The following is a 26,448-nucleotide window of genomic DNA, read 5'->3' as shown; positions in this document are numbered from 1 at the left end:
GTCTGTTTGTTTGTGTACAAACCAAAACAAGGCCTTGAACTCATAGTTTTTTTTTGCAGTCTATTGTTGAGACCTTTACCTTCTCCACCCGCAGCCTGTCCTACCCATCCAATTACTTTTATAATTAACAGGCAATTCATCTAATTATGACGTTTAAACTACGACCCAAATGGCACCCCATTCCCTTTACAGTGCACTATTGTTTCCAGGGCCCCCTAGGACTCTGGTCAAAAGTAGTGCACTAATTAGGGAATAGGTGCTATTTAGGATCCCAGGATCTATTTTTTGCTGGCGTTAACACATTGCTAGTGCCAAACCACGTTCGCTGGCAATTTCGACCTGTTAAAGCCAGCACTGTGCTATTTTCAAACTGTTATGCAAGGATTAGTAATTGACCTGTTTAATATCAGCACACTTGCGGTCAGATGGGAGGGGTGGAAATATTTGAAGTGTGTCCTTAAAAACATGATCCAGAGTGCTAATTTCAGGCAGCGCTGATATTTAAGAAACAACCAAAAGCTGGTTTTGATTTGATTTGATTTATTAGGAACCCCATTAGCCGACACCAACGATGACAGCTGGTCTGACTGGGGTCCGACACATCGCGAAAAATACATTACAGACAAAAGACTTACATACATTTATAAACATGAACATGTAGTCTGTGTGTGTGTGTGTGTGCGCGCATCTATTAGTTCCACATACATGTCAGTACACACACACAAGTAGGTCACATGGGGGAGAGGCGTTGAAACCAGGTTTGGCTGTTCACTATATAAGATGGAAGGGAGTTCCATGCACTCTGTAACGGCTCTGTAAAATACTGTACGTTTTCTTGAATTTGTTCTGGACCTGGGGACTGTGAAAAGACCCCTGGTGGCATGTCTGGTGGGGTAAGTGTGTGTCAGAGCTGTGTGTAAGTTGACTAAGCAAACATTATGGAACTTCCAAAACATTGTTTCTTATGAAAACAAGAAAACAGTCGTTTGTTATAAAAACAAGAAGTCAGTCTCTCCTCAAGTCTTAGCCAAGAGAGACTGACATGCATAGTATTTATATCAGCACTCTGATTACAATGAAGAGCAAGACGTCCCGCTTTGTTCTGGGCCAGATGCAGCTTAACTAGGTATTTCTCTGCAGATCTCGACCACATGACTGGACAATAATCAAGATAAGATAAAACTAGAGCCTGCAGGACTTGCTTTTTGGTGTCAAAAAAGCTGAGCGTTTCTTTATTAAGTACATACCTCTTTACAACCATTGAATCTAAATGTTTTGACCACGACAATTTACAATCTAAGGTAACACCAAGTAATTTAGTCTCCTCAACAGCCACATCATTCATTACCAGATTCAGCTGAGGTCTAGAGTTTAGGGAATTATTTATACCATATACAATGTTCTTAGTTTTAGAGATGTTCAGGACTAGTTTATTATTGGCCACCCACTCCAAAACAACTCCTTGTTAAAGGTTTCAGTGACTTCATTAGCTGTGGTGACTGACATGTATATGGTTGAGTCACCAGCATACATGGAAGTGCATCGACGACGTCGTCCCCACAGGGACTGTACGTACATATCCCAACCAGAAGCCATGGATCCCAGGCAACATCACATCGAGCTAAAGGCTAGAGCTGCCGCTTTCAAGGAGCGGGAGCCTAATTCGGATGCTTATAAGAAATCCCTCTATGCCCTCAGACGAACCATCAAACAAGCAAAGCGTCAATACGGGATTAAGATTGAATCCTACTACACCTGCTCGGACGCTCGACGGATGTGGCAGGGCCTGAAGACTATTAAGGATTACAAAGGAATACCCAGATACAAGCTACCCAGTGACGCGAGCCTACCAGACGAGCTAAATGCCTTTTATGCTCACGTCGAGGCAAGCAACACTGAAGCATGCACGAGAGCACCAGCTGTTTTGGATAACTGTGTGATAATGCTCTCGGTAGCCGATGTGAACAAAACCTTTAAAAAGGTTAGCATTTACAAAGCCGCTGGGCCAGAGGGATTACCAGGACGTGTACTCAAATCATGCGCGGACCAACTTTGAAGTGTCTTCACTGACATTTTCAACCTCTCCCTGACCGAGTCTGTAATACCTACATGTTTCAAGCAGACCACCATAGTCCCTGTGCCCAAGGAAGCAAAGGTAACCTCCCTAAATGATTATCACCCCGTGGCACTCACGTCGGTAGCCATGAAGTGCTTTGAAAAGCTGGTCATGGCTCACATCAACAGCATCCTCCCAAACACCCTGGACCCACTCCAATTTGCATACCGCCCCAATAGATGACGCAATCTCAATCGCACTCCACACTGCCCTTCCTCACCTGGACAAAAGGAACACCTATGTGAGAATGCTGTTCATTGACAACAGCTCAGCATTCAACACCATAGTGCCCACAAAGCTCATCACTAAGCTAAGGACTCTAGGACTAAACACCTCCCTCTGCAACTGGACCCTGGACTTCCTGACGGGCCGTTCCCAGTTGGTAAGAGTAAGCAACAACACGTCTGCCACGCTGATCCTTAACACTAGAGCCCCTCAGGGGTGTGTACTTAGTCCCCTCCTGTATTCCCTGTTCACCCACGACTGCGTGGCCAAACAACTCCAACACCTTCATTAAGTTTGCTGACGACACAACAGTGGTAGGGCTGATCACCGACAACGATGAGACGGCCTCTAGGTAGGAGGTCAGAGAACTGGCAGTGTGGTGCCAGGACAAAAACCTCACCCTCAATGTGAGCAAGACAAAGGAGCTGATCGTGGACTACAGGAAAAGGAGAGCCGAACAGGCCCCCATTAACATCAAAGGGGCTGTAGTGGAGCGGGTCGAGAGTTACCTTGGGGTCCACATCACCAACAAAACTATCATGGTCCAAACATACCGCAACAGTCGTGAAGAGGGAACGACAAAACCTATTCCCCCTCAGGAAACTGAAAAGATTTGGCATGGGTCCCCAGATCCTCAAAAGGTTTTACAGCTGCACCATGGAGAGCATCCTGACCGGTTGCATCAATGTAACATCATTACATTTTACATGTATTTATTGTTGTTGTAAAGAAAAAAATGCTTGTTTAATTTAATAAAGTTAAACTTATTAGAATGATTCACCATCCTGGTTTTAGTAGTAACGTGGTTGGTTATGGCATGAATTTTGACAGCAGAAACACAGCCTATCTAGCCATGATGCACACTGCCAATATGAACATGGAACAACAGTAATGTGTAGAGTAGACTAATATGGAACAACAGTAATATGTAGAGTAGACTAATATGGAACAACAGTAATATGTAGATTAGCCTAATGTGGAACAACAGTAATATGTAGATTAGCCTAATGTGGAACAACAGTAATATGTAGAGTAGACTAATATGGAACAACAGTAATATGTAGAGTAGACTAATATGGAACAACAGTAATATGTAGATTAGCCTAATGTGGAACAACAGTAATATGTAGATTAGCCTAATGTGGAACAACAGTAATATGTAGAGTAGACTAATATGGAACAACAGTAATATGTAGATTAGCCTAATGTGGAACAACAGTAATATGTAGATTAGCCTAATGTGGAACAACAGTAATATGTAGATTAGCCTAATGTGGAACAACAGTAATATGTAGAGTAGACTAATATGGAACAACAGTAATATGTAGAGTAGACTAATATGGAACAACAGTAATATGTAGAGTAGACTAATATGGAACAACAGTAATGTGTAGAGTAGACTAATATGGAACAACAGTAATGTGTAGAGTAGACTAATATGGAACAACAGTAATATGTAGAGTAGACTAATATGGAACAACAGTAATGTGTAGAGTAGACTAATATGAAACAACAGTAATGTGTAGAGTAGACTAATATGGAACAACAGTAATGTGTAGAGTAGACTAATATGGAACAACAGTAATGTGTAGAGTAGACTAATATGGAACAACAGTAATATGTAGATTAGCCTAATGTGGAACAACAGTAATATGTAGATTAGCCTAATGTGGAACAACAGTAATGTGTAGATTAGCCTAATGTGGAACAACAGTAATGTGTAGATTAGCCTAATGTGGAACAACAGTAATGTGTAGATTAGACCAATGTGGAACAACAGTAATGTGTAGATTATCCTAATGTAGACCAACAGTAATGTGTAGATAAAACCAATGTGGACCAACAGTAATGTGTAGATTAGCCTAATGTAGACCAACAGTAATGTGTAGATTAGCCTAATGTAGAACAACAGTAACATGTAGATAAGACCAATGTGGAACAACAGTAATGTGTGGATTAGCCTAATGTGGAACAACAGTAATGTGTAGATTAGACCAATGTGGAACAACAGTAATGTGTAGATTAGCCTAATGTAGACCAACAGTAATGTGTAGATTAGCCTAATGTAGAACAACAGTAATATGTAGATAAGACCAATGTGGAACAACAGTAATGTGTAGATTAGCCTAATGTGGAACAACAGTAATGTGTAGATTAGCCTAATGTGGAACAACAGTAATGTGTAGATTAGCCTAATGTGGAACAACAGTAATGTGTAGATTAGCCTAATGTGGAACAACAGTAATGTGTAGATTAGCCTAATGTGGAACAACAGTAATGTGTAGATTAGCCTAATGTGGAACAACAGTAATGTGTAGATTAGCCTAATGTGGAACAACAGTAATGTGTAGATTAGCCTGATGTAGAACAACAGTAATGTGTAACAGTAATGGAATGACTTGGTTTCCTCTATCGTAATCGCTTCTCTTTCACCCCTGCTGCCAAACTAACCCTGATTCAGATAACCATCCTACCCATGCTAGATTATGGAGACATAATTTATAGATCAGCAGGTAAGGGTGCTCTCGAGCGGCTAGATGTTCTTTATCATTTGGCCATCAGATTTGCCACCAATGCTCCTTATAGGACAAATCACTGCACTCTATACTCCTCTTCTGGGTCATATCTGTAAACCCGTCGCAAGACCCACTGGTTGACTCTTATTTATAAAACCCTCTTAGGCCTCACTCCCTCCTATCTGAGATATCTACTGCAGCCCTCATCCTCCACATACAACCCTGTTCTGCCAGTCACATTCTGTTAAACGTCCCCAAAGCACACGCCTCCCTGGGTCGCTCGTCTTTTCAGTTCGCTGCAGCTAGCGACTGGAACGAGCTGCAAAAAAACACTCAAACTGAACAGTTTTATCTCCATCTCTTAATTCAAAGACTAAATCATGGACACTCTTACTGACACTTGTGGCTGCTTCGTGTGATGCATTGTTGTCTCTACCTTCTTGCCTTTGTGCTGTTATCTGTGTTCAATAATGTTTGTACCATGTTTTGTGTTTCTACCATGTTGTGCTGCTGCCATGTTTTTGCCATGTTGTGTTGTTACCATGCTGTGTTGTCATGAGTTGCTGACATGCTGTGTTGTCATCTGTTGCTGTCATGCTATGCTGTTGTCTTAGGTCTCTCTTTATGTAGTGTTGTCTCTCTTGTCTTGATGAATGTTTTGTCCTATACATTTTTATCCCAGCCCCTGTCCCTGCAGGAGGCCATTTGCCTTTTGGTAGGCTGTCATTGTAAATAAAAACGAGTTCTTAACTGAATTGCCTTGTCAAATAAAGGTAGGGAGGTTGGAGGGACGCCATGTGTGACTGATGTGTTTTCCATTTGCTCCCGCAGTATTCTTAAAGTTTATGGGAATTTTGCAGCAGAACCATATTTATTTTCAAATATTAGTTTGGTGATCCCTTTCCGTAAAAACCAAGACTAGTTTGCTTTCGAATGTCGACCGGAACATAGGGCCAAAACCATGACTTTGAGAAAACCCGGCCCACAAGACCCCCTCTCCTGAGTCTGAGGGCCAGGGGACTCACACTTTACCTGGGGGTGTGGCTTGGCCTGACGGCACTGAAATGAGCATTCTCGTGGCCATCAAACTACTACCCTCTGAGATAGTTGGAATGAAAACGGAGGTAGTTGCTACGATTGAGGCACAAATACAGGAGGTTTCTTATACTTTAAAAGCAGATCTAACCATCTTGCGGAACGAGACGGTGCCAGCAATCACTTCACTCAAAACAACAACAGATTTGCACAATTACAATGAGTGCAGCACTGGAGACCTCCGCTACCAATGTCTCTGACTTAACCACCTCCCTGGAAGCTGACGTGAAAGACCTGGCTGTGGATTTGAAAAAGGTGCAGGAGAGTTGTGTGAGTTTAGAGGGATTCTCTCGCCTCAATAACCTGAGACTGGTATCAGTCCCAGAATCAGCGGAAATGCCTCGCGCCACGGATTTAGTTTCTGGGCTGCTGAAGAATGTTCTTGCCTTGGATGAGAAGCCCATGATTGATCGTGCCCAAAGCCCCGGGATGGTGAGAGGCCCTGTGACATAATTCTTCGAGTGCACTTTTTCCATGACAGAAGATGGAGATTCTCCGACGAGCCGGCAATACCACTCTGAGCTTTCAACGACAGAGCTTCTCCATCTACCAGGACTACTCCCCCACTATTTCCAAGCAGCGCACAGCTTTCGGGCAGGCCAAATGACTACTACTACACCATCCAGGTGTGAAGTATGGACTGCGATTCCCGGCCGTTTATGGATATCTCATGATGGTAAAGACCACACATTTGAGTCTCCGGATGAGGCTATGGCTCACATTCAACGTCACATCAAGAAGTCTAGAACTTGCTCATAGATCAGCAACTGTTGCTTGCGAACTGTGGATAGCAAGTAGCCCACCTGTGGTACAATTATGTTTAGTAATAACATGCTAGTCTTGTATAGTTGGGGAGTTGGTGAACCCATTCAGGATTATTTGATGTGATCTAATGTTTTGATCATCTAGAGTGCCTGCCTTACAAGCATTCAGTCATTTTAATTTCATTGTATTAAGGTTTTACTTAACTAATTTGTTTCTAGGCTGTCTCGTTCACCTATTCAGTTTGTTGACAGTGTTTCAGTGACTCAACATATTTCTGGTTATTTGTTTACTGCATCCGTTTGTACCGACCCAGTAAACAGTAAATGTTCCGAGGCTACACGTTTTTGGGGTTCTTCAGTTCAATTTTAAAAGTTTTGAACGTCATTTATGCCCAGCAAACTTTCAACGTTGCGCACACATAGTTTTTTGGTCTTGGCTGTAAGTTGTCTTAGCATCAAACTAGACCATTATTATTATTTTTTGATTGTCTGTTATAAGACTGGGAATATAATTATATACATCTACAAGTGGTGCTTTTGTAATTTCGTTTGCACAAGGAATTCACTTTTATTTTTCTCTCTTTTTGCTGCTTGATCCATTAACACAAAACGCAACTTTAAAGAGCGGGACTGTGGGTTTAGGTTTAACACCGCACTCTCATAGACATACTGTGTGAAGAGAACACGTTCTATTTAGGCTTGTACCTCGTTTGGGGAGGTACTGTCTGGGATGGGGGAGGTGGTTTAGGGGAGGAAGGAGGTTGAATTTTTCAGTTCGAATGTTGTCATTCTGTCTTTTTAGTTTTTTTTCTGTACTTTTTCCAAATATCTTGCACCGTACATTATTACTCTGAGACAATTTATTCTGGGTTTTTGGGGGTACTCATTGCTTTTCCGATCTATGCTCTAATGACAGGGTTGTATAACGGGAGTGCCCAGGGTGGCCAAAATAAGTGCATTTCGTGGAACATCAAAGGCGTTAACAACCCTGTGAAGCGTAAGAGGGTGTTGACACACTTAAAAGGTTTGAATGCAAATGTTGCAGTTCTACAAGAGACTCACTTGAGGACTGGTGAGCATTTTAGGATGAGTAGGGACTGGGTAGGTCAAGTGTTCCACTCACTTTCATAGTAAATCAAGAGGTGCTGCCATTTTGGTTGATAAATCTACTCCCTTTGTAGCTTCTGAGGTTATTGCTGATCCTAAGGGACGAAACGTCATAGTAACCGGTGAACTGTTTTCTACCCCTCTTGTGGGGCTAGTGTTTATGCTCCCAATTGGGATGACAAGTTTCATTTCTTCCTTTTTATCTGCTATTCCCAATTTAGATTCTCATTTGTTGGTTTTAGGGGGGGATTTCAACTGTACAATCAGTTCTTGACAAGTCCTCACGAAGAACTACAGGCCCATCTAAATGCGCCCTACTTATTCAATCTTTTCTTCAGAAATATGCTATGTTTAAGGCCTAGCGTTTCCTACACCCTACAGATATACAGTATTCCTTTTATTCTCATGTTCATCAAACATACTCCCGCATTGATTACTTCTTTTTGGACAAATAACTTCTGCCTAACCTTCGGCGGTGAACTTACGAGAGTATTGTTATTTCTGACCATTCACCATTAGTGCTTGAACTAGAGTTTCCCCAGCGACCTCCTATGTGTTATGAATGGCGTCTTAACCCCATTTTACTCTCAGATAAGGAGTTTGTCAATTTCATTTCTACTGAAATCCCCTTATTCCTAGTAAACTATTTCAACGCCAGGTATGTCCTGCTCTACCATATGGGAGTCTCTCAAAGCATACCTACGTGGCCAAATTATTTCATATACAACCAACCAAAACAGAGTTCGCTCTCAGCGACTTCGGGACCTGAGCGAGTCCATAGCCACATTGGATGAGAAATATGCTACGTATCCTTCCTCTGATCTGCATAAAGAGCGCCAACTACTCCAATCTGAATTTGATGAGCTTTCTACCAGGCAAGCTGAACAGTTACTCTTGCGAGCTCAGTACAGATTGTATGAACAAGGCGACAAGGCCAGTAAACTCCCTGCACATCAGATCCGTAAATCTGAGGCATCACGTTTAATCCCACAAATAAGGACCCTGTCTGGTGCCACCACAGTTATACATAAAGAAATCAAGGATCAATTCAAACAGTTGTACTCTGCGCTATACACCTCTGAATCTCCTCAAGAGCCTTTGCTGATTGATTCAGTCTTCAATGGCTTGAATATGCCTTCAATTGATACAGACTCCCATGACTGTCTAGAAGAAGAATTTACACCTGAGGAGATTGCAACAGCAATGAAAAGTGGTAAATCACCAGGTCCGGACGGTTTTCCAACCAAATTTTACAGGACGTTTTCTGGTCTGCTTTGCCCATTCTTGACTCGACTATTTGCAGAGTGCCTTAATACCTCAAAGCTACCGCCTAATCTTTATCAGGTTTCAATTTCATTACTATTAAAGAAAAACAAAGAACCCCTGGAATGTGGATCCTATAGCCCAATCTCACTTTTAAACTGTGATTACAAAATCCTAGCCAAGCTTTTAGCCATCCGTATGGAAGGCTCGCTGCACCAAGTAATACACTCTGACCAGACTGGCTTTGTGAGAAATAGGCATTTGTTTTTCAATATTAGGCGCCTTATGAATTTACTGTACTCCCCAGCGTCGGGGGACCCGGAGGTGGTGGTCTCACTTGATGCAGAAAAAGCTTTTGACCGCGTTGAGTGGGACTACCTAACAGCTGCCCTTTATAGATTTGGCTTTGGCCCCAAATTCATTGTGTGGATAAAGATTCTTTATTTTTCCCCCATGGCTTCGGTATGGACTAACAACTTGTCCTCTGACTATTTTCCCTTGCACCGCGGATCCAGACAGGGTTGTCCACTCTCCCCCTTGTCTCCCCCTTGGTCTTTGCTTCGAGCCTCTCGCCATTGCACTACGCTCTAATGATGCCATTCAAGGTATAATCAGGACGCGCTTAGAGCAGAAAGTTTCGCTATATGCTGACAACCTCCTTTTGTTTATCTCCAACCCTGATAGCTCATTGCCACTTGCCTTATCTGTTCTTAAAAAGTTTGGATCAATCTCAGGGTACAAGCTGAATCTAGGCAAGAGCAAGCTTTTTCCTGTAAATAAGGCTGCTTTAGAGTGCTCTTTTACAAGTTTTCAGTTTAGGATTGTCCGGGATCAATTCACTTACTTGGGAGTTAAAGTGACAAGGAAATATTCAAATTTGTTTCTAGCAGAGAGTTTGAAACAATATTTTACTTTTTGGAATTCGCTACCTCTTTCTCTTATCGGAAGGATTAATGTCATTAAAATGAATGTGTTGCCCAAATTTTTATATTTATTTCAATGTTTACCCATTTTTGTTCCCAAATCTTTTTTAAATTCACTGGATCAAACATTAATGTATTTTATCTGGGATGGGAAGGTACCACGGATTGGTAGAAAACATTCACAGAAGCCTAAGGTGGTTTAGCTCTACCAAATTTCCAGACATACTATTGGGCTGCAAATTTCAGAATCCTTCTGTACTGGCTACAAGCTGATCCTACTGGCCCTAGACCACTCTGGGTCCAGTTGGAGTCTGAATCGTGTAAACATGCTGCACTTTCTTCTGTGTTGTGCTCATCTCTCCCAGTGTCCCTAGGCAAAAGTTGCGTCAACCCAATTGTAAAGCAGTCTCTTAAAATTTGAAATCAGTTCCGTTTAGCCTTTAGCCTCCGAGGCTTTTCTCTATCAGGCCCAATCAGAACATTTTATTTCCTCCATCTTTGAATGATGGGGCTTTTGCCATCTGGCACTCACTAGGCCTCTCCTCACTAGCCCAATTATTATTTGATGATACATTTGCCTCTTTTGCTCAGCTACAGGAAAAGTTCAACCTCCCCCAATCCCACTTTTTCCGCTATCTCCAGACTCGGAACTTTGTCAGAGCTAACACACCTGAATTTCCCCATAGGACTTGCGAATACAGCTATAGAGAGCATCTTTGAGCTGAACAAGATTCCTAGGGGAGCAATTTCAGATGTATTTGCAATCATTGACTTACAGAACCCTTCTTTGGTGCCTTTAAAGACTCGATGGGAAAAGGATTTGGGGGAGGAACTTGGGGAAAACACCTGGGAATCTGTGCTGCACAGGGTGCATTCATCCTCTTTTATGTAACGGTTCATGTGGTGAAGGAGAGTCGGACCAAAATGCAGCGTGTAGATTGCGATCCATGTTTAATGAAACAAACGTAACACGAATCTAAATACAAACACTACAAAACAAAGAAAGTAATGAACGTAACGAAAACCGAAACAGCCTATACTTGTGTAAACTAACACAGAGACAGGAACAAGGACACTAAGGACAATCACCCACGAAACACACAAAGAATATGGCTGCCTAAATATGGTTCCCAATCAGAGACAACGATACACACCTGCCTCTGATTGAGAACCACTCCAGACAGCCATAGACTTTGCTAGATAACCCCACTAAGCCACACACCCAACACCCCACAAAACCCCAAGACAAAACACCCCACAATAAACCCATGTCACACCCTGGCCTGACCAAATAAATGAAGAAACACAAAATACTTCGACCAGGGCGTGACATTTTAGCTGTTTTGGGGCTGTCATAAAGTGTCTTTAAATGCTTCTCTGATATATGTACACTGCTCAAAAAAATAAAGGGAACACTAAAATAACACATCCTAGATCTGAATGAATTAAATATTCTTATTAAATACTTTTTCCTTTACATAGTTGAATGTGCTGACAACCAAATCACACAAAAATTATCAATGGAAATCAAATGTATGGAGGTCTGGATTTGGAGTCACACTCAAAATTAAAGTGGAAAACCACACTACAGGCTGATCCAACTTTGATGTAATGTCCTTAAAACAAGTCAAAATGAGGTTCAGTAGTGTGTGTGGCCTCCACGTGCCTGTATGACCTCCGTACAACGCCTGGGCATGCTCCTGATGAGGTGGCGGATGGCTACCTCTGGCGAGCACATGGAGAGCTGTGCGGCCCCCCAAAGAAATGCCACCCCACACCATGACTGACCCACCGCCAAACCGGTCATGCTGGAGGATGTTACAGGCAGCAGAACGTTCTCCACGGCGACTCCAGACTCTGTCACGTCTGTCACATGTGCTCAGTGTGAACCTGCTTTCATCTGCGAACAGCACAGGGCGCCTGTGGCGAATTTGCCAATCTTGGTGTTCTCTGGCAAATGCCAAACGTCCTGCACGGTGTTGGGCTGTAAGCACAAATCCCACCTGTGGACGTCGGGCCCTCATACCACCCTCATGGAGTCTGTTTCTGACCGTTTGAGCAGACACATGCACATGTGTGGCCTACTGGAGGTCATTTTGCAGGGCTATGGCAGTGCTCCTCCTGCTCCTCCTTGCACGAAGGCGGAGGTAGCGGTCCTGCTGCTGGGTTGTTGCCCTCCTACGGCCTCCTCCACGTCTCCTGATGTACTGGCCTGTCTCCTGGTAGCGCCTCCTAGCTCTGGACACTACGCTGACAGACACAGCAAACCTTCTTGCCACAGCTCACATTGATGTTCCATCCTGGACGAGCTGCACTACCTGAGCCACTTGTGTGGGTTGTAGACTCCGTCTCATGCTACCACTAGAGTGAAAGCACCGCCAGCATTCAAAAGTGACCAAAACATCAGCCAGGAAGCATAGGAACTGAGAAGTGGTCGGTGGTCACCACCTGCAGAACCACTCCTTTATTGGGGGTGTCTTGCTAATTGCCTATCATTTCCACCTATTGTCTATACCATTTGCACAACAGCATGTGCAATTTATTGTCAATCAGTGTTGCTTCCTAAGTGGACAGTTTGATTTCACAGAGGTGTGATTGACTTGGAGTTACATTGTGTTGTTTAAGTGTTCCCTTTATTTTTTTGAGCAGTGTATATATGACACTCTTCTAGATCTGGAGTACTGCCCATAGGTACCCACCTGTCAAGAATCCAGTTGGACACTGTTGCTTTACAACTCTTTTAGCTAGACGGCTAATAATACAGAACTGGAAGATGGCAGCTCGCCCATCTTATAAATATTGGGTTAGAGATGTGTTGTGCTCTCTGAAACTAGAAAAAATGCAATACACGTGGGAACCCCAAACTGTTTTATGAGGCTTGGGCTCCATTCCGGTCTTACTTCAAACAGTCCATCCTCTGATGGCATTCATATTAAAACAAAAATAAGTCTGTATTTGACTCCCCTGTGATTTAAGGGTTGGATGAGCATTTCTTTGTGGAATTAAGGTTGATGATGTGCTTACTGATTGTGACCTGCAGATGCCTTGTTCATCTTGCCCGGTCAGAGACTAAAATGTGAGCTTGTTTTGCCCAGTTTTTTAAAACATTTTGTTCACGCTTACATAAAACTACAAATAAAATGTTAAAGCAAGGTAAACTTTATATTGGGTCCAGTGGATGGTCGGTCTGTGGCCATGACTGTCTGTGAGTGGTTGCATTTCTCCACCCCTATCCCTTGACTGTTTACAGGAACAATGGGGTGGTGTTTGCTCTGTCCCTGTACTACAGATTGCCCTTTAACCTTTGTAGCCTTCTGCCCGGTGTGTTTAACTTGTCTAAAGTACGGTATCTTTGAAGCTCATTTTATTTTATTTAAAAAAATATATAGTTGAGTATATTATTTATATTGTTTCGTGTTGTCTTGTGTGTAAAACTGAATAAACAGAGTTTTCAAAAAGGTCAAATAAAAATATATACAAAATATGTATGTTATCTATGTATTGTTGGTAGGCCTACATTATGTTAGCCATGCAGCTCCTGTTAAAGACGTGTGTAAAAACCCCTCCATGTGTCCATGCCATCATGAAGAGCATCATGAAAGGAGAGAAGAACTTCTGGGAATGCACTGGTGAACCTCGTATTCACAAGTTATTTGCCTGTAACAATTGCTTGTTTTCCCGTTTGATGTGTTGAATACCCAAGCCCCCCATAGGCAACCCTTACGCTAGGCCTACTATAATGACAGCTCATTTAAAACAAGGCTGGATTCAGAAATAAATATTGGCAATACTTTACTTGAAGCCTGCAAGTATAATGCTTTTTAACTTGTTATAAGCACGTATGGGCCTTTATAATGTCTAATAATAAAGTGTATAATATGTTGTCTCTATGGATCAACAATTCAACTAAGAAACAACGTGCTGAATGTAGACCACCCTATAAAAGGACAATCACCTCAAAAGCCCAAGTTTAAAGAATCAGCAGCAGCTGAAAGGTCAATAGTTATTTTTAGGAGTTTTGAGTCATGCCTAGCCCTCTAGACCAGTCAGACAGGCTGCAAACAAAAGACTGTGGTTCAAGCAGAAAAGCCCTTGAATGAACAGTCACCCAAACAGGGGCCTGATGTCTCCCTGTACCACAGGGCATCACACAGAGAGGAGAGGAGATGAGTGGAGTGGAAAGGAAAGCAGAGGAGAGGCAGAGCAGGATAAAAGCCATCATGTCGCCTCGCATCAAGAGACCTGAACAACAATCCCCCGGTACAAAGAGGTACAAAGGGCTGACGGTTCAAAAAGGTAAAATAGACACTAAATTGCTTCTGTCTAAAGAATCCCAAACTTTCCAACTTGAAATGGACCATGTGGACTCGTCCTAGGCTGTGTCTCAAATGTCAACATGTTGTCTAAGGCCCATAGGGCTCCTGTCAAAAGTAGTGCACTATGTAGGGAATAGGGTACCATTTAGGATGACACGTTTCTATCCACCCACCGTCCAATCCAGGCAGCCTCCTCTATAGGATCAGAGTGCCATTTAATGGTTGAACGAACATTACATTACATTACATGACCTGAACAGCAAGCATGTTACTGTGGTGTTGGTGGCTAGGAGAAATCCATTATGTTTATGCTGCACAGGCACAGTTCAACACAGAGTAAACTGGAGGTTAAATGGGACATGGTTTCCACTGTGTATCACTATAGATTTAAGCATCAAGTCATCTTTCAGACACTTAATCACGAAAGGGACACTTCACAATGGCTTTATCTGAGACCGTGATTAAATAAGTCTAGAGATGGGGCTGGGGCTGGGAGCTGAGGTTGGGTGCTGGGGATGAGTGCTGGGGATGGGGCTGGAAGCTGAGGTTGGGTGCTGGGGATGAGTGCTCGGGATGGGGCTGGGAGCTGAGGTTGGGTGCTGGGGATGAGTGCTCGGGATGGGGCTGGAAGCTGAGGTTGGGTGCTGGGGATGAGTGCTCGGGATGGGGCTGGAAGCTGAGGTTGGGTGCTGGGGATGAGTGCTCGGGATGGGGCTGGGAGCTGAGGTTGGGTGCTGGGGATGAGTGCTCGGGATGGGGCTGGAAGCTGAGGTTGGGTGCTGGGGATGAGTGCTCGGGATGGGGCTGGGAGCTGAGGTTGGGTGCTGGGGATGCGGGAACTCAGATGTCCCTCCACATAAGGTTAAGCATATTGGGGCATTATCTATAGCAGAGGGCATCTTGGGTCAGTAACTATAGCAGAGGACATCTTGGGTCAGTAACCATAGCAGAGGGCATCTTGGGACAGTAACTATAGCAGAGGGCATCTTGGGACAGTAACTATAGCAGAGGGCATCTTGGGTCAGTAACTATAGCAGAGGGCATCTTGGGTCAGTAACTATAGCAGAGGGCATCTTGGGTCAGTAACTATAGCAGAGGGCATCTTGGGACAGTAACTATAGCAGAGGACATCTTGGGACAGTAATTATAACAGAGGGCATCTTGGGAAATTAACTATAGCATAGGGCATCTTGGGACAGTAATTATAACAGAGGGCATCTTGGGAAAGTAACTATAGCAGAGGGCATCTTGGGTCAGTAACTATAGCAGAGGACATCTTGGGAAAGTAACTATAGCAGAGGGCATCTTGGGACAGTAACTATAACAGAGGGCATCTTGGGACAGTAACTATAACAGAGGGCATCTTGGGACAGGAATATGACTAAAGCTCCAGAGTTGTGAAGTTAGATTGAACCAGTAGAAGAACCCAGGAGTTTCACAACTACTCTGGTGGAAGAGGACTTTTTTATGTGATGTCTGGCTGCTCATGGCTGAACAGATGGCAGTTTAAAGAACTTTGATTTCCTTGAAGAGGAAAACACCTTGCTCATTAAGCGATTATAATGACATGTTGTACACACCTCTCCCCACCATCTATGGCTGTGTCCAAAATAGAACCCTATTCCTTGTTATTATAGACATCGTAATGCCGGCCCGGGTCAAATGTTGTGCACTAAATAGGGAATAGGGTGGGTGCCAATGTCTCATAGTACTTACCCAATTAATAGCAGTGCTGCACAGACGATGATGAATCCAATTGTGTATTTCAGAGCATTTTTCACTTGCTGTAATGAAAGACAGAATTATTAATACTGTGATTATTAATCAGGAATGTAACAATATCTAATTCTTCAATGGGGTTGGTTGGGGGGGCGGGTGTGTGTGTGTGTACGTTTGAGGTGAGTGGCTGGCTAACTAATTCCATATTCCATTTAGTGAGGGGACAATGGAGTGTGAAGTGGAATCCAGAGTCCCGTTCAACCTGCCAAAGACTCTCAGAGTAGTGTCACACACACACACACACACACACACACACACACACACACACACACACACACACACACACACCTTACTCCCAGCGCTGTTATTAAAGGGTGCTTTGAAAGTAATGATTCAAAAGAACTCCTTGGCTGTGAGAGGAAGTGCTTCTGTCAGCTCCAAACCAACCCAGAGGAAAGGGAAGAAGCTCACTGTGGCATGTAATCTATATAATCACTACCGTGTCCTTTGGAGACCAATATATGACATTTCAGCAATATTCAGTTTAAGATGAAGAGGGGGGGTAGTCTATTCCTATGGGCTTTGGCTTTTTCTACACTTAACTTAACAGAGGCCATGTATACGTAATATCCAAGAGTCGACAGTAAAGTCTCAACTCTCTCCTTTTCTTCTTGCTTTTCTACAGTATGTACTTCTATAGGATACTGTATGCTTTTCTACAGTATGTACTTCTATAGGATATTGTATGCTTTTCTACAGTATGTACTTCTATAGGATACTGTACGCTTTTCTACAGTATGTACTTCTATAGGATACTGTATGCTTTTCTGCAGTATGTACTTCTATAGGATACTGTACGCTTTTCTACAGTATGTACTTCTATAGGATACTGTATGCTTTTCTACAGTATGTACTTCTATAGGATACTGTACGCTTTTCTACAGTATGTAGTTCTATAGGGATACTGTACGCTTTTCTACAGTATGTAGTTCTATAGGGATACTGTATGCTTTCTACAGTATGTACTTCTATAGGATACTGTACGCTTTTCTACAGTATGTACTTCTATAGGGATACTGTACGCTTTCTACAGTATGTAGTTCTATAGGGATAGTGTACGCTTTTCTACAGTATGTACTTCTATAGGATACTGTACGCTTTTCTACAGTATGTACTATAGGATACTGTACGCTTTTCTACAGTATGTTCTATAGGGATACTGTTTGCTTTTCTATAGTATGTAGTTCTATAGGGATACTGTATGCTTTCTACAGTATGTACTTCTATAGGGATACTGTATGCTTTCTACAGTATGTACTTCTATAGGGATACTGTATGCTTTCTACAGTATGTAGTTCTATAGGGATACTGTACACTTTCTACAGTATGTCGTTCTATAGGGATACTGTATACTTTCTACAGTATGTAGTTCTATAGGGATACAATGTACTTTCTACAGTATGTAGTTCTATAGGGATACTGTACGCTGTCTACAGTATGTAGTTCTATAGGGATACTGTACACTTTTCTACAGTATGTAGTTCTATAGGGATACTGTACGCTTTTCTACATTATGTAGTTCTATAGGGATACTGTACGCTTTTCTACAGAATGTAGCTCTATAGGGATACTGTACACTTTCTACAGTATGTAGTTCTATAGGGATACTATACACTTTCTACAGTATGTAGTTCTATGGGATACTGTACACTTTTCAACAGTATGTACTTCTATAGGGATACTGTACACTTTCTACAGTATGTACTTCTATAGGGATACTGTACACTTTCTACAGTATGTCCTTCTATAGGGATACTGTACACTTTCTACAGTATGTACTTCTATAGGGATACTGTATGCTTTCTACAGTATGTACTTCTATAGGGATACTGTATGCTTTCTACAGTATGTACTTCTATAGGGATACTGTATGCTTTCTACAGTATGTAGTTCTATAGGGATACTGTACACTTTCTACAGTATGTCGTTCTATAGGGATACTGTATACTTTCTACAGTATGTAGTTCTATAGGGATACAATGTACTTTCTACAGTATGTAGTTCTATAGGGATACTGTATGCTTTTTACAGTATGTACTTCTATCGGGATACTGTACGCTTTCTACAGTATGTAGTTCTATAGGGATACTGTACGCTTTTCTACAGTATGTAGTTCTATCGGGATATTGTACGCTTTCTACAGTATGTAGTTCTATAGGGATACTGTATGCTTTTCTACAGTATGTAGTTCTATAGGGATACTGTACGCTTTCTACAGTATGTAGTTCTATAGGGATACTGTACGCTGTCTACAGTATGTAGTTCTATAGGGATACTGTACACTTTTCTACAGTATGTAGTTCTATAGGGATACTGTACGCTTTTCTACATTATGTAGTTCTATAGGGATACTGTACGCTTTTCTACAGTGTGTAGTTCTATAGGGATACTGTACGCTTTTCTACAGTATGTAGTTCTATAGGGATACTGTACGCTTTTCTACATTATGTAGTTCTATAGGGATACTGTACGCTTTTCTACAGTGTGTAGTTCTATAGGGATACTGTACGCTTTTCTACAGTATGTAGTTCTATAGGGATACTGTACGCTTTTCTACAGTATGTAGTTCTATAGGGATACTGTACTCTTTTCTACAGAATGTAGCTCTATAGGGATACTGTACACTTTCTACAGTATGTAGTTCTATAGGGATACTATACACTTTCTACAGTATGTAGTTCTATGGGATACTGTACACTTTTCAACAGTATGTACTTCTATAGGGATACTGTACACTTTCTACAGTATGTACTTCTATAGGGATACTGTACACTTTCTACAGTATGTCCTTCTATAGGGATACTGTACACTTTCTACAGTATGTACTTCTATAGGGATACTGTACACTTTCTACAGTATGTCCTTCTATAGGGATACTGTACACTTTATTTGTAGCATAGAGCTTTAAGTATCACTTCTGTATCTATTTTGGGGGATTGTGATATATTAATATTGAGTGAGTGTCTTAATTGAGAGTGATGTGTTTACATTCAGCCTCTGGTTGGTCAGTGTTTTACTTGTTATATTGTATTTACTTTGCCACCATGGCCTTTTTTTGCCTTTACCTCCCTTATCTCACCTCATTTGCTCACATCGTATATAGACTTGTTTATACTGTATTATTATGTGTCGAACTGCTTTGCTTTATCTTGGCCAGGTCGCAATTGTAAATGAGAACTTGTTCTCAACTTGCCTACCTGGTTAAATAAAGGTGAAATATATATATATTTTTTAAATTAGGAATGCAATCTCTCACGATATGTGGGACCGATGGGATTAAGTCCAAAATAATGAATAATACAGTGTTTACCTTCCTTAATCCAGAGACAGACAGCTAGTGACTGCTGTTCATAGCCAAGGTCAATGTGTGTGTGTGTGTGTGTGTGTGTGTGTCTAGAGTACAGTAAGAGGATGGGTAGCAGCAGTCTTACTGAACACTTGTTGATATGTGCGTGTGTGTGTGTGTGTGTGTGTGTGTGTGTGTGTGTGTGTGTGTGTGTGTGTGTGTGTGTAGAGTACAGTAAGAGGACAGGCAGCAGCAGTCTTACTGAACACTTGTTGATGTTGTCATCATCCTTCTCCTCATAATAGAAGTAGACAAAGGGGATCCACAGGAAGACACAGAACAGGAGGAGAGAGTACAGTGCTGTAGGGAGAGAGAGAGTCGAATCAACTTCATATCCACTTTTAATCAAACAAAAAATATGTTTTTCCTACTGATCACATTGAAACAGTGTGGATAACTGATTGGATTTAACAAAAAGTTATGAATGTAAAGAAATTGATGGAATTTGTATTTTAAAAAAAAGTTAAATTCAAAGTGTACTTTTAACATAAATCCAATGTCTTTGAATTCCCGTTGGTTGACAACTCAGTCCGCTGGGTGATCTACAAAGCCTCACATATGACTGTGTAATGCAAATACACAAGGTCCTGTCTGGCTGGGTTGGTAGAGCATGGTGAATACACATGGTCCTGTCTGGTAGAGCATGGTGAATACACATGGTCCTGTCTGGTAGAGCATGGTGAATACACATGGTCCTGTCTGGTAGAGCATGGTGAATACACATGGTCCTGTCTGGTAGAGCATGGTGAATACACATGGTCCTGTCTGGTAGAGCATGGTGAATACACATGGTCCTGTCTGGTAGAGCATGGTGAATACACATGGTCCTGTCTGGTAGAGCATGGTGAATACACATGGTCCTGTCTGGTAGAGCATGGTGAATACACATGGTCCTGTCTGGTAGAGCATGGTGAATACACATGGTCCTGTCTGGTAGAGCATGGTGAATACACATGGTCCTGTCTGGTAGAGCATGGTGAATACACATGGTCCTTTCTGGTAGAGCATGGTGAATACACATGGTCCAATTTGTAAGTCGCTCTGGATAAGAGCGTCTGCTAAATGACTTAAATGTAATGTAAATGTCCTGTCTGGTAGAGCATGGTGAATACACATGGTCCTGTCTGGTAGAGCATGGTGAATACACATGGTCCTGTCTGGCTCAGTTGGTAGAGCATGGTAAATACACATGGTCCTGTCTGGCTCAGTTGGTAGAGCATGGTAAATACACATGGTCCTTGTCTGGCTCAGTTGGTAGAGCATGGTAAATACACATGGTCCTGTCTGGCTCAGTTGGTAGAGCATGGTAAATACACATGGTCCTGTCTGGCTCAGTTGGTAGAGCATGGTAAATACACATGGTCCTGTCTGGCTCAGTTGGTAGAGCATGGTAAATACACATGGTCCTGTCTGGCTCAGTTGGTAGAGCATGGAGCTTGCATTGACAAGAATAGTGGGTTTGATTCCCAGGGCTACCCATACGTATAATGTATACACACATGACCATAAATGGCTTTGGATAAAAGCTTCTGCGAAAATGGTATATATAAACATATATTAGTATATATTAATACGTTTCTTGAGTCATCTTGCGGGGGAATTAAATTAACTTGAATTGGCAAAATGTGGAGAATTGACATTAACATTACATATCATTTTTCTTCAGAGGGTAAAGCAAATTGAGAATCATTTGATAGAGTGCAGTGTTGCTTTGGGGACCAACGTGAGGGTCAAAAATAAAGTGGTGGTCTCTGCTTAATTAACAAATGTATTTTTTATTACATTTTTTTAAATCTTGTTGACTGAATTAATGCCTTATGATAATTAGATAGGCCTAGAAGATCTCCCATCTGTGTTGTGTGGTTTTGTCATCATCCCATTACTGCAACAGGCCGTGTTATCATCCGATTACTGCAACAGGCCGTGTTATCATCCGATTACTGCAACAGGCCGTGTTATCATCCGATTACTGCAACAGGCCGTGTTATCATCCGATTACTGCAACAGGCCGTGTTATCATCCGATTACTGCAACAGGCCGTGTTATCATCCGATTACTGCAACAGGCCGTGTTATCATCCGATTACTGCAACAGGCCGTGTTATCATCCGATTACTGCAACAGGCCGTGTTATCATCCGAATACTGCAAAAGGCCGTGTTATCATCCGATTACTGCAACAGGCCGTGTTATCATCCGATTACTGCAACAGGCCGTGTTATCATCCGATTACTGCAAAGGCGTGTTATCATCCGATTACTGCAACAGGCCGTGTTATCATCCGATTACTGCAACAGGCTGTGTTATCATCCCATTACTGCAACAGGCTGTGTTATCATCCCATTACTGCAACAGGCTGTGTTATCATCCCATTACTGCAACAGGCTGTGTTATCATCCCATTACTGCAACAGGCTGTGTTATCATCCCATTACTGCAACAGGCTGTGTTATCATCCCATTACTGCAGGCAGGCTGTGTTATCATCCCATTACTGCAACAGGCTGTGTTATCATCCCATTACTGCAACAGGCTGTGTTATCATCCCATTACTGCAACAGGCTGTGTTATCATCCCATTACTGCAACAGGCTGTGTTATCATCCCATTACTGCAACAGGCTGTGTTATCATCCCATTACTGCAACAGGCTGTGTTATCATCCCATTACTGCAACAGGCTGTGTTATCATCCCATTACTGCAACAGGCTGTGTTATCACCCGATTACTGCAACAGGCTGTGTTATCATCCCATTACTGCAACAGGCTGTGTTATCATCCCATTACTGCAACAGGCTGTGTTATCATCCGATTCCTGCAACAGGCTGTGTTATCATCCCATTACTGCAACAGGCTGTGTTATCATCCCATTACTGCAACAGGCTGTGTTATCATCCGATTACTGCAACAGGCTGTAAGAGGAGGACTGAGGAGTTATACAATCCAGTGTACAAGTCTATCTTCCGAGACCACAGTTTACGTCACCATGAAGTCAAAAGCACCATGAAAGCAAAAGCAACAGCATTCATGCCAAGGGAAAATGTGAGAAAAACATGGCAAAGGAATGATATTCAAACATTGAGGGGATCGGTTGGGCTCAGTGGAGGGGCAGTTTCCTGGACCCAGATTAGGCCTAAAACTACTCCTGAACTAAAAAGCACACTCAACGGAGAATCCCCATTAAAAATGCTTTTTAGTCCAGGATCAGGCTGAATCTGGGTTCGGAAAACCATCCTTCAATGTTTTCATGGCTAAACATAAACACAAAGGTCTGAGTACAACAAAGATGTGTGAAATAGCAGAGGACCCTTACAGGGGCCAGAAGTTGTTGGCACAGCAAAACAACATCTAATGTGCGAACAACAGCCGCTGAAAGTATCTGACGGTCTCCAGGCCCCGAGGCAAATAAAAACGCTCTCTCTCAAAATCTTTCACATTCCCTTTGCGTTCTTGTTAAAGGTGCTGCATTGTGATTTCAGAAAAGGTCTATAATACATCTGCAGTAATAGTTGTATGATAGTGTTTCACAGAATTACTTACGCACCAGTGCAGTGAAAATGTGTTTTTTCGCATTACTTGTAACTTATTTTGTACATAATGTTCATGCTACCATCTTTCATGACCCGAAAAGAGTTTCTGAACAGAACAGCGACAACTCCCCTCGAACTGGACAAAGATTTTCCCTTTAATGAGTCTGACGCAAAGGATATAATGTTGCTCCCGGACAAGGTCCAAATCCCCGTCATTTGCATGAAGAAAAGAAGGAGATACAGGGGTGCAGATCAGGGTGCCTTGTGAGAATTCGTAGGCAAGTGGCTAAATGCTCATACAGAAGTGGCGCTCCTAGTGGCCGGGGACTTTAATGCAGGCAAACTTAAATACGTTTGACCTCATTTCTACCAGCATGTTACATGTGCAACCAGAAGAAGAAAAAAAACTATAGACCACCTTTCTACACACACAGAGACACATACAAAGCTCTCCCTCACCCTCCATTTGGCAAATCTGACCAGAATTATATCCTCCTGATTTCTGCTTAAACACTAAAGTAAAGCAGGAAGTACCAGTGACCCGCTCAATACGGAAGTGGTCAAATGACGCGGTTGCAAAGCTACAGGACCGTTTTGCTGGCACAGACTGGAATATCTCCCGGTATACCATACCCCCGGCTCATACCACCGGCTTCATCATAAAGTGCATCAACAACGTCATCCCCACAGTGACCGTACATACATACGTGGCAGGGTTTGCAAACTATTACCGACTACAAAGGGAAACCCAGCCGCGAGCTGCCCAGTGATGCAAGCCTACCAGACGGGCTAAATCAAATCAAATCTAACTGCCTTTTATGTTCGCTTCGAAGCAAGCAACACTGAAGGATGCATGAGAGCACCAGCTGCTCCGGACGAATGTGTGATCACGATCTCCGTAGCAGATGTTAGCAAGACCTTTAAACAGGTCAACATTCACAAGGCCACGGGGCCAGACAGATTACCAGAAAAAGTACCGGAGCTCCAAGTCTAGGTCCAAAAGGCTTCTTAACAGCTTCTACCCCCAAGCCATAAGACTGCTGAACAATTAATCAAATGGCTACCTGGACTATTTGGCTACCCCCCCCCCCCCTTTGTTTTTACACTGCTGCTAGTCACTGCTTATTATCTATGCATAGTCACTTTACCCCTAACTACATGTACAAATTACCTCGACTGACTCGGTATCGGTACCGAGTCAACCGGTCAACCTGACCTGTTGAGGTACATTCACTCGGTACCAGTACCCCCTGTATATAGCATCATTATTGTTATTTTATTATTTACTTTACATTAGTTTATTTTGTAAATACTTTATTAAATCTGCATTGATGGTTAAGGGCTTGTAAGTAAGCATTTCATGTTAAGGTCTACACCTGTTGTATTTGGTGCATGTGACAAATACAATTTGATTTGATTGTTTGTGATATTAGCCTCAAAATGGGAAAGTTGTTTTGACTGGGTGGTTGTGTTATCTAGTGGAAATCCCTCTATCGTTTCCTGGTTGTGTTATCTAGTGGAAATCCTTCTATCGTTTCCTGGTTGTGTTATCTAGTGGAAATCCCTCTATCGTTTCCTGGTTGTGTTATCTAGTGGAAATCCCTCTATCGTTTCCTGGTTGTGTTATCTAGTGGAAATCCCTCTATCGTTTCCTGGTTGTGTTATCTAGTGGAAATCCCTCTATCGTTTCCTGGTTGTGTTATCTAGTGGAAATCCCTCTATCGTTTCCTGGTTGTGTTATCTAGTGGAAATCCCTCTATCGTTTCCTGGTTGTGTTATCTAGTGGGAATCCCTCTATTGTTTCCTGGTTGTGTTATCTAGTGGACATCCCTCTATCGTTTCCTGGTTGTGTTATCTAGTGGGAATCCCTCTATCGTTTGCTGGTTGTGTTATCTAGTGGACATCCCTCTATTGTTTCCTGGTTGTGTTATCTAGTGGACATCCCTCTATCGTTTCCTGGTTGTGTTATCTAGTGGACATCCCTCTATCGTTTCCTGGTTGTGTTATCTAGTGGAAATCCCTCTATCGTTTCCTGGTTGTGTTATCTAGTGGAAATCCCTCTATCGTTTCCTGGTTGTGTTGTCTAGTGGAAATCCCTCTATCGTTTCCTGGTTGTGTTATCTAGTGGACATCCCTCTATCGTTTCCTGGTTGTGTTATCAAGTGGACATCCCTCTATCGTTTCCTGGTTGTGTTGTCTAGTGGAAATCCCTCTATCGTTTCCTGGTTGTGTTATCTAGTGGACATCCCTCTATCGTTTCCTGGTTGTGTTATCTAGTGGACATCCCTCTATCGTTTCCTGGTTGTGTTATCTAGTGGACATCCCTCTATCATTTCCTGGTTGTGTTATCTAGTGGACATCCCTCTATCGTTTCCTGGTTGTGTTGTCTAGTGGAAATCCCTCTATCGTTTCCTGGTTGTGTTATCTAGTGGAAATCCCTCTATCGTTTCCTGGTTGTGTTATCTAGTGGAAATCCCTCTATCGTTTCCTGGTTGTGTTATCTAGTGGAAATCCCTCTATCGTTTCCTGGTTGTGTTGTCTAGTGGAAATCCCTCTATCGTTTCCTGGTTGTGTTATCTAGTGGAAATCCCTCTATCGTTTCCTGCTGGCTCAATTTCACTTTATGTGAGAAAACAAGCACTGAATAGTATAGGGAATCATTGTACCATCTAAATCACTGTTAAATATCTTCAAAAAATACAAAAGAATATAATGTTTTTCCAGCTGTTTGAAGCTGGTGGACCAAAACAGAAAGTAAAAGGTTCAAGTGCGAGGCTCCGCCATGTTACGGGGAAATGGGATTCTGGGGAGGAGGGAGATTTGTTTTAAATGCAGCCTAGCTAAGTGAATTGCAAGATATTTCACAGTGATTCAGATGGTACAATGATTCCCTACACTATTCAGTAGTTGTTTTCTCACATAAACCCTTCAGAATTTTAGCAACCAGGAAATGAGCTAATTTAGCTATTTAGCTAATTTCCTGGTTGCTAAAATTCTGAAGGGTTTATATATGACAGCCAAAGTCAGAACAGCTTTCCCACAGATGCCGGCCACAGATGCCGGCCACAGATGCCGGCCACAGATGCCGGCGGGAGAAATCAATAGACGAATGTCACAGCCGATCACAACACTGGCATGTAAGTAATACTGTGAAACACTATCATTACAAAATTACTGCAGATATGGACATTTGGTGAAATTAAAATGCAAAACTATAAAATACTATCATATAGTCTCTCTCTATCCATCCCTCTCTGTCAGACAGTACACTATGATCCTCACATCCCCATTACTTCACCAGATCAAAGCGGCTGTATTCTCCAGTCCATTCCTTTCCTGCATTCAGACACAGAGTAGCCTAGCGCGTAGGCATACATAACACGAAGCTCTATTTCACTAGTGGGATACATCTGACAATGAGGCTCCCTCCTCGACTCGCAAACATGATTTGATAAAAGTATTCTTCATGGATAT

At 42.4% G+C, this 26,448-nt stretch overlaps 1 protein-coding gene across 1 annotated transcript in view; it reads right to left on the bottom strand.

Annotated features, from left to right (window-relative positions):
• The window catches only part of lmbrd1 (LMBR1 domain containing 1), a 212,430-nt gene that overhangs the window by 118,270 nt on the left and 67,712 nt on the right, over positions 1–26,448 (bottom strand). The window contains exons 4-5 of the mRNA XM_065023036.1: positions 19,653–19,750; positions 16,042–16,109 (exon numbers count right to left, since the gene is read on the bottom strand). Of these exons, the coding sequence (XP_064879108.1) occupies positions 16,042–16,109; positions 19,653–19,750 (166 nt within the window). The remainder of the gene's footprint in view (positions 1–16,041; positions 16,110–19,652; positions 19,751–26,448) is intronic.

The sequence above is a fragment of the Oncorhynchus nerka genome, linkage group LG10 (assembly GCF_034236695.1).
Source record: "Oncorhynchus nerka isolate Pitt River linkage group LG10, Oner_Uvic_2.0, whole genome shotgun sequence".
Classification (NCBI taxonomy): domain Eukaryota; kingdom Metazoa; phylum Chordata; class Actinopteri; order Salmoniformes; family Salmonidae; genus Oncorhynchus; species Oncorhynchus nerka.
This window is presented reverse-complemented; position numbering and strand designations above follow the sequence as displayed.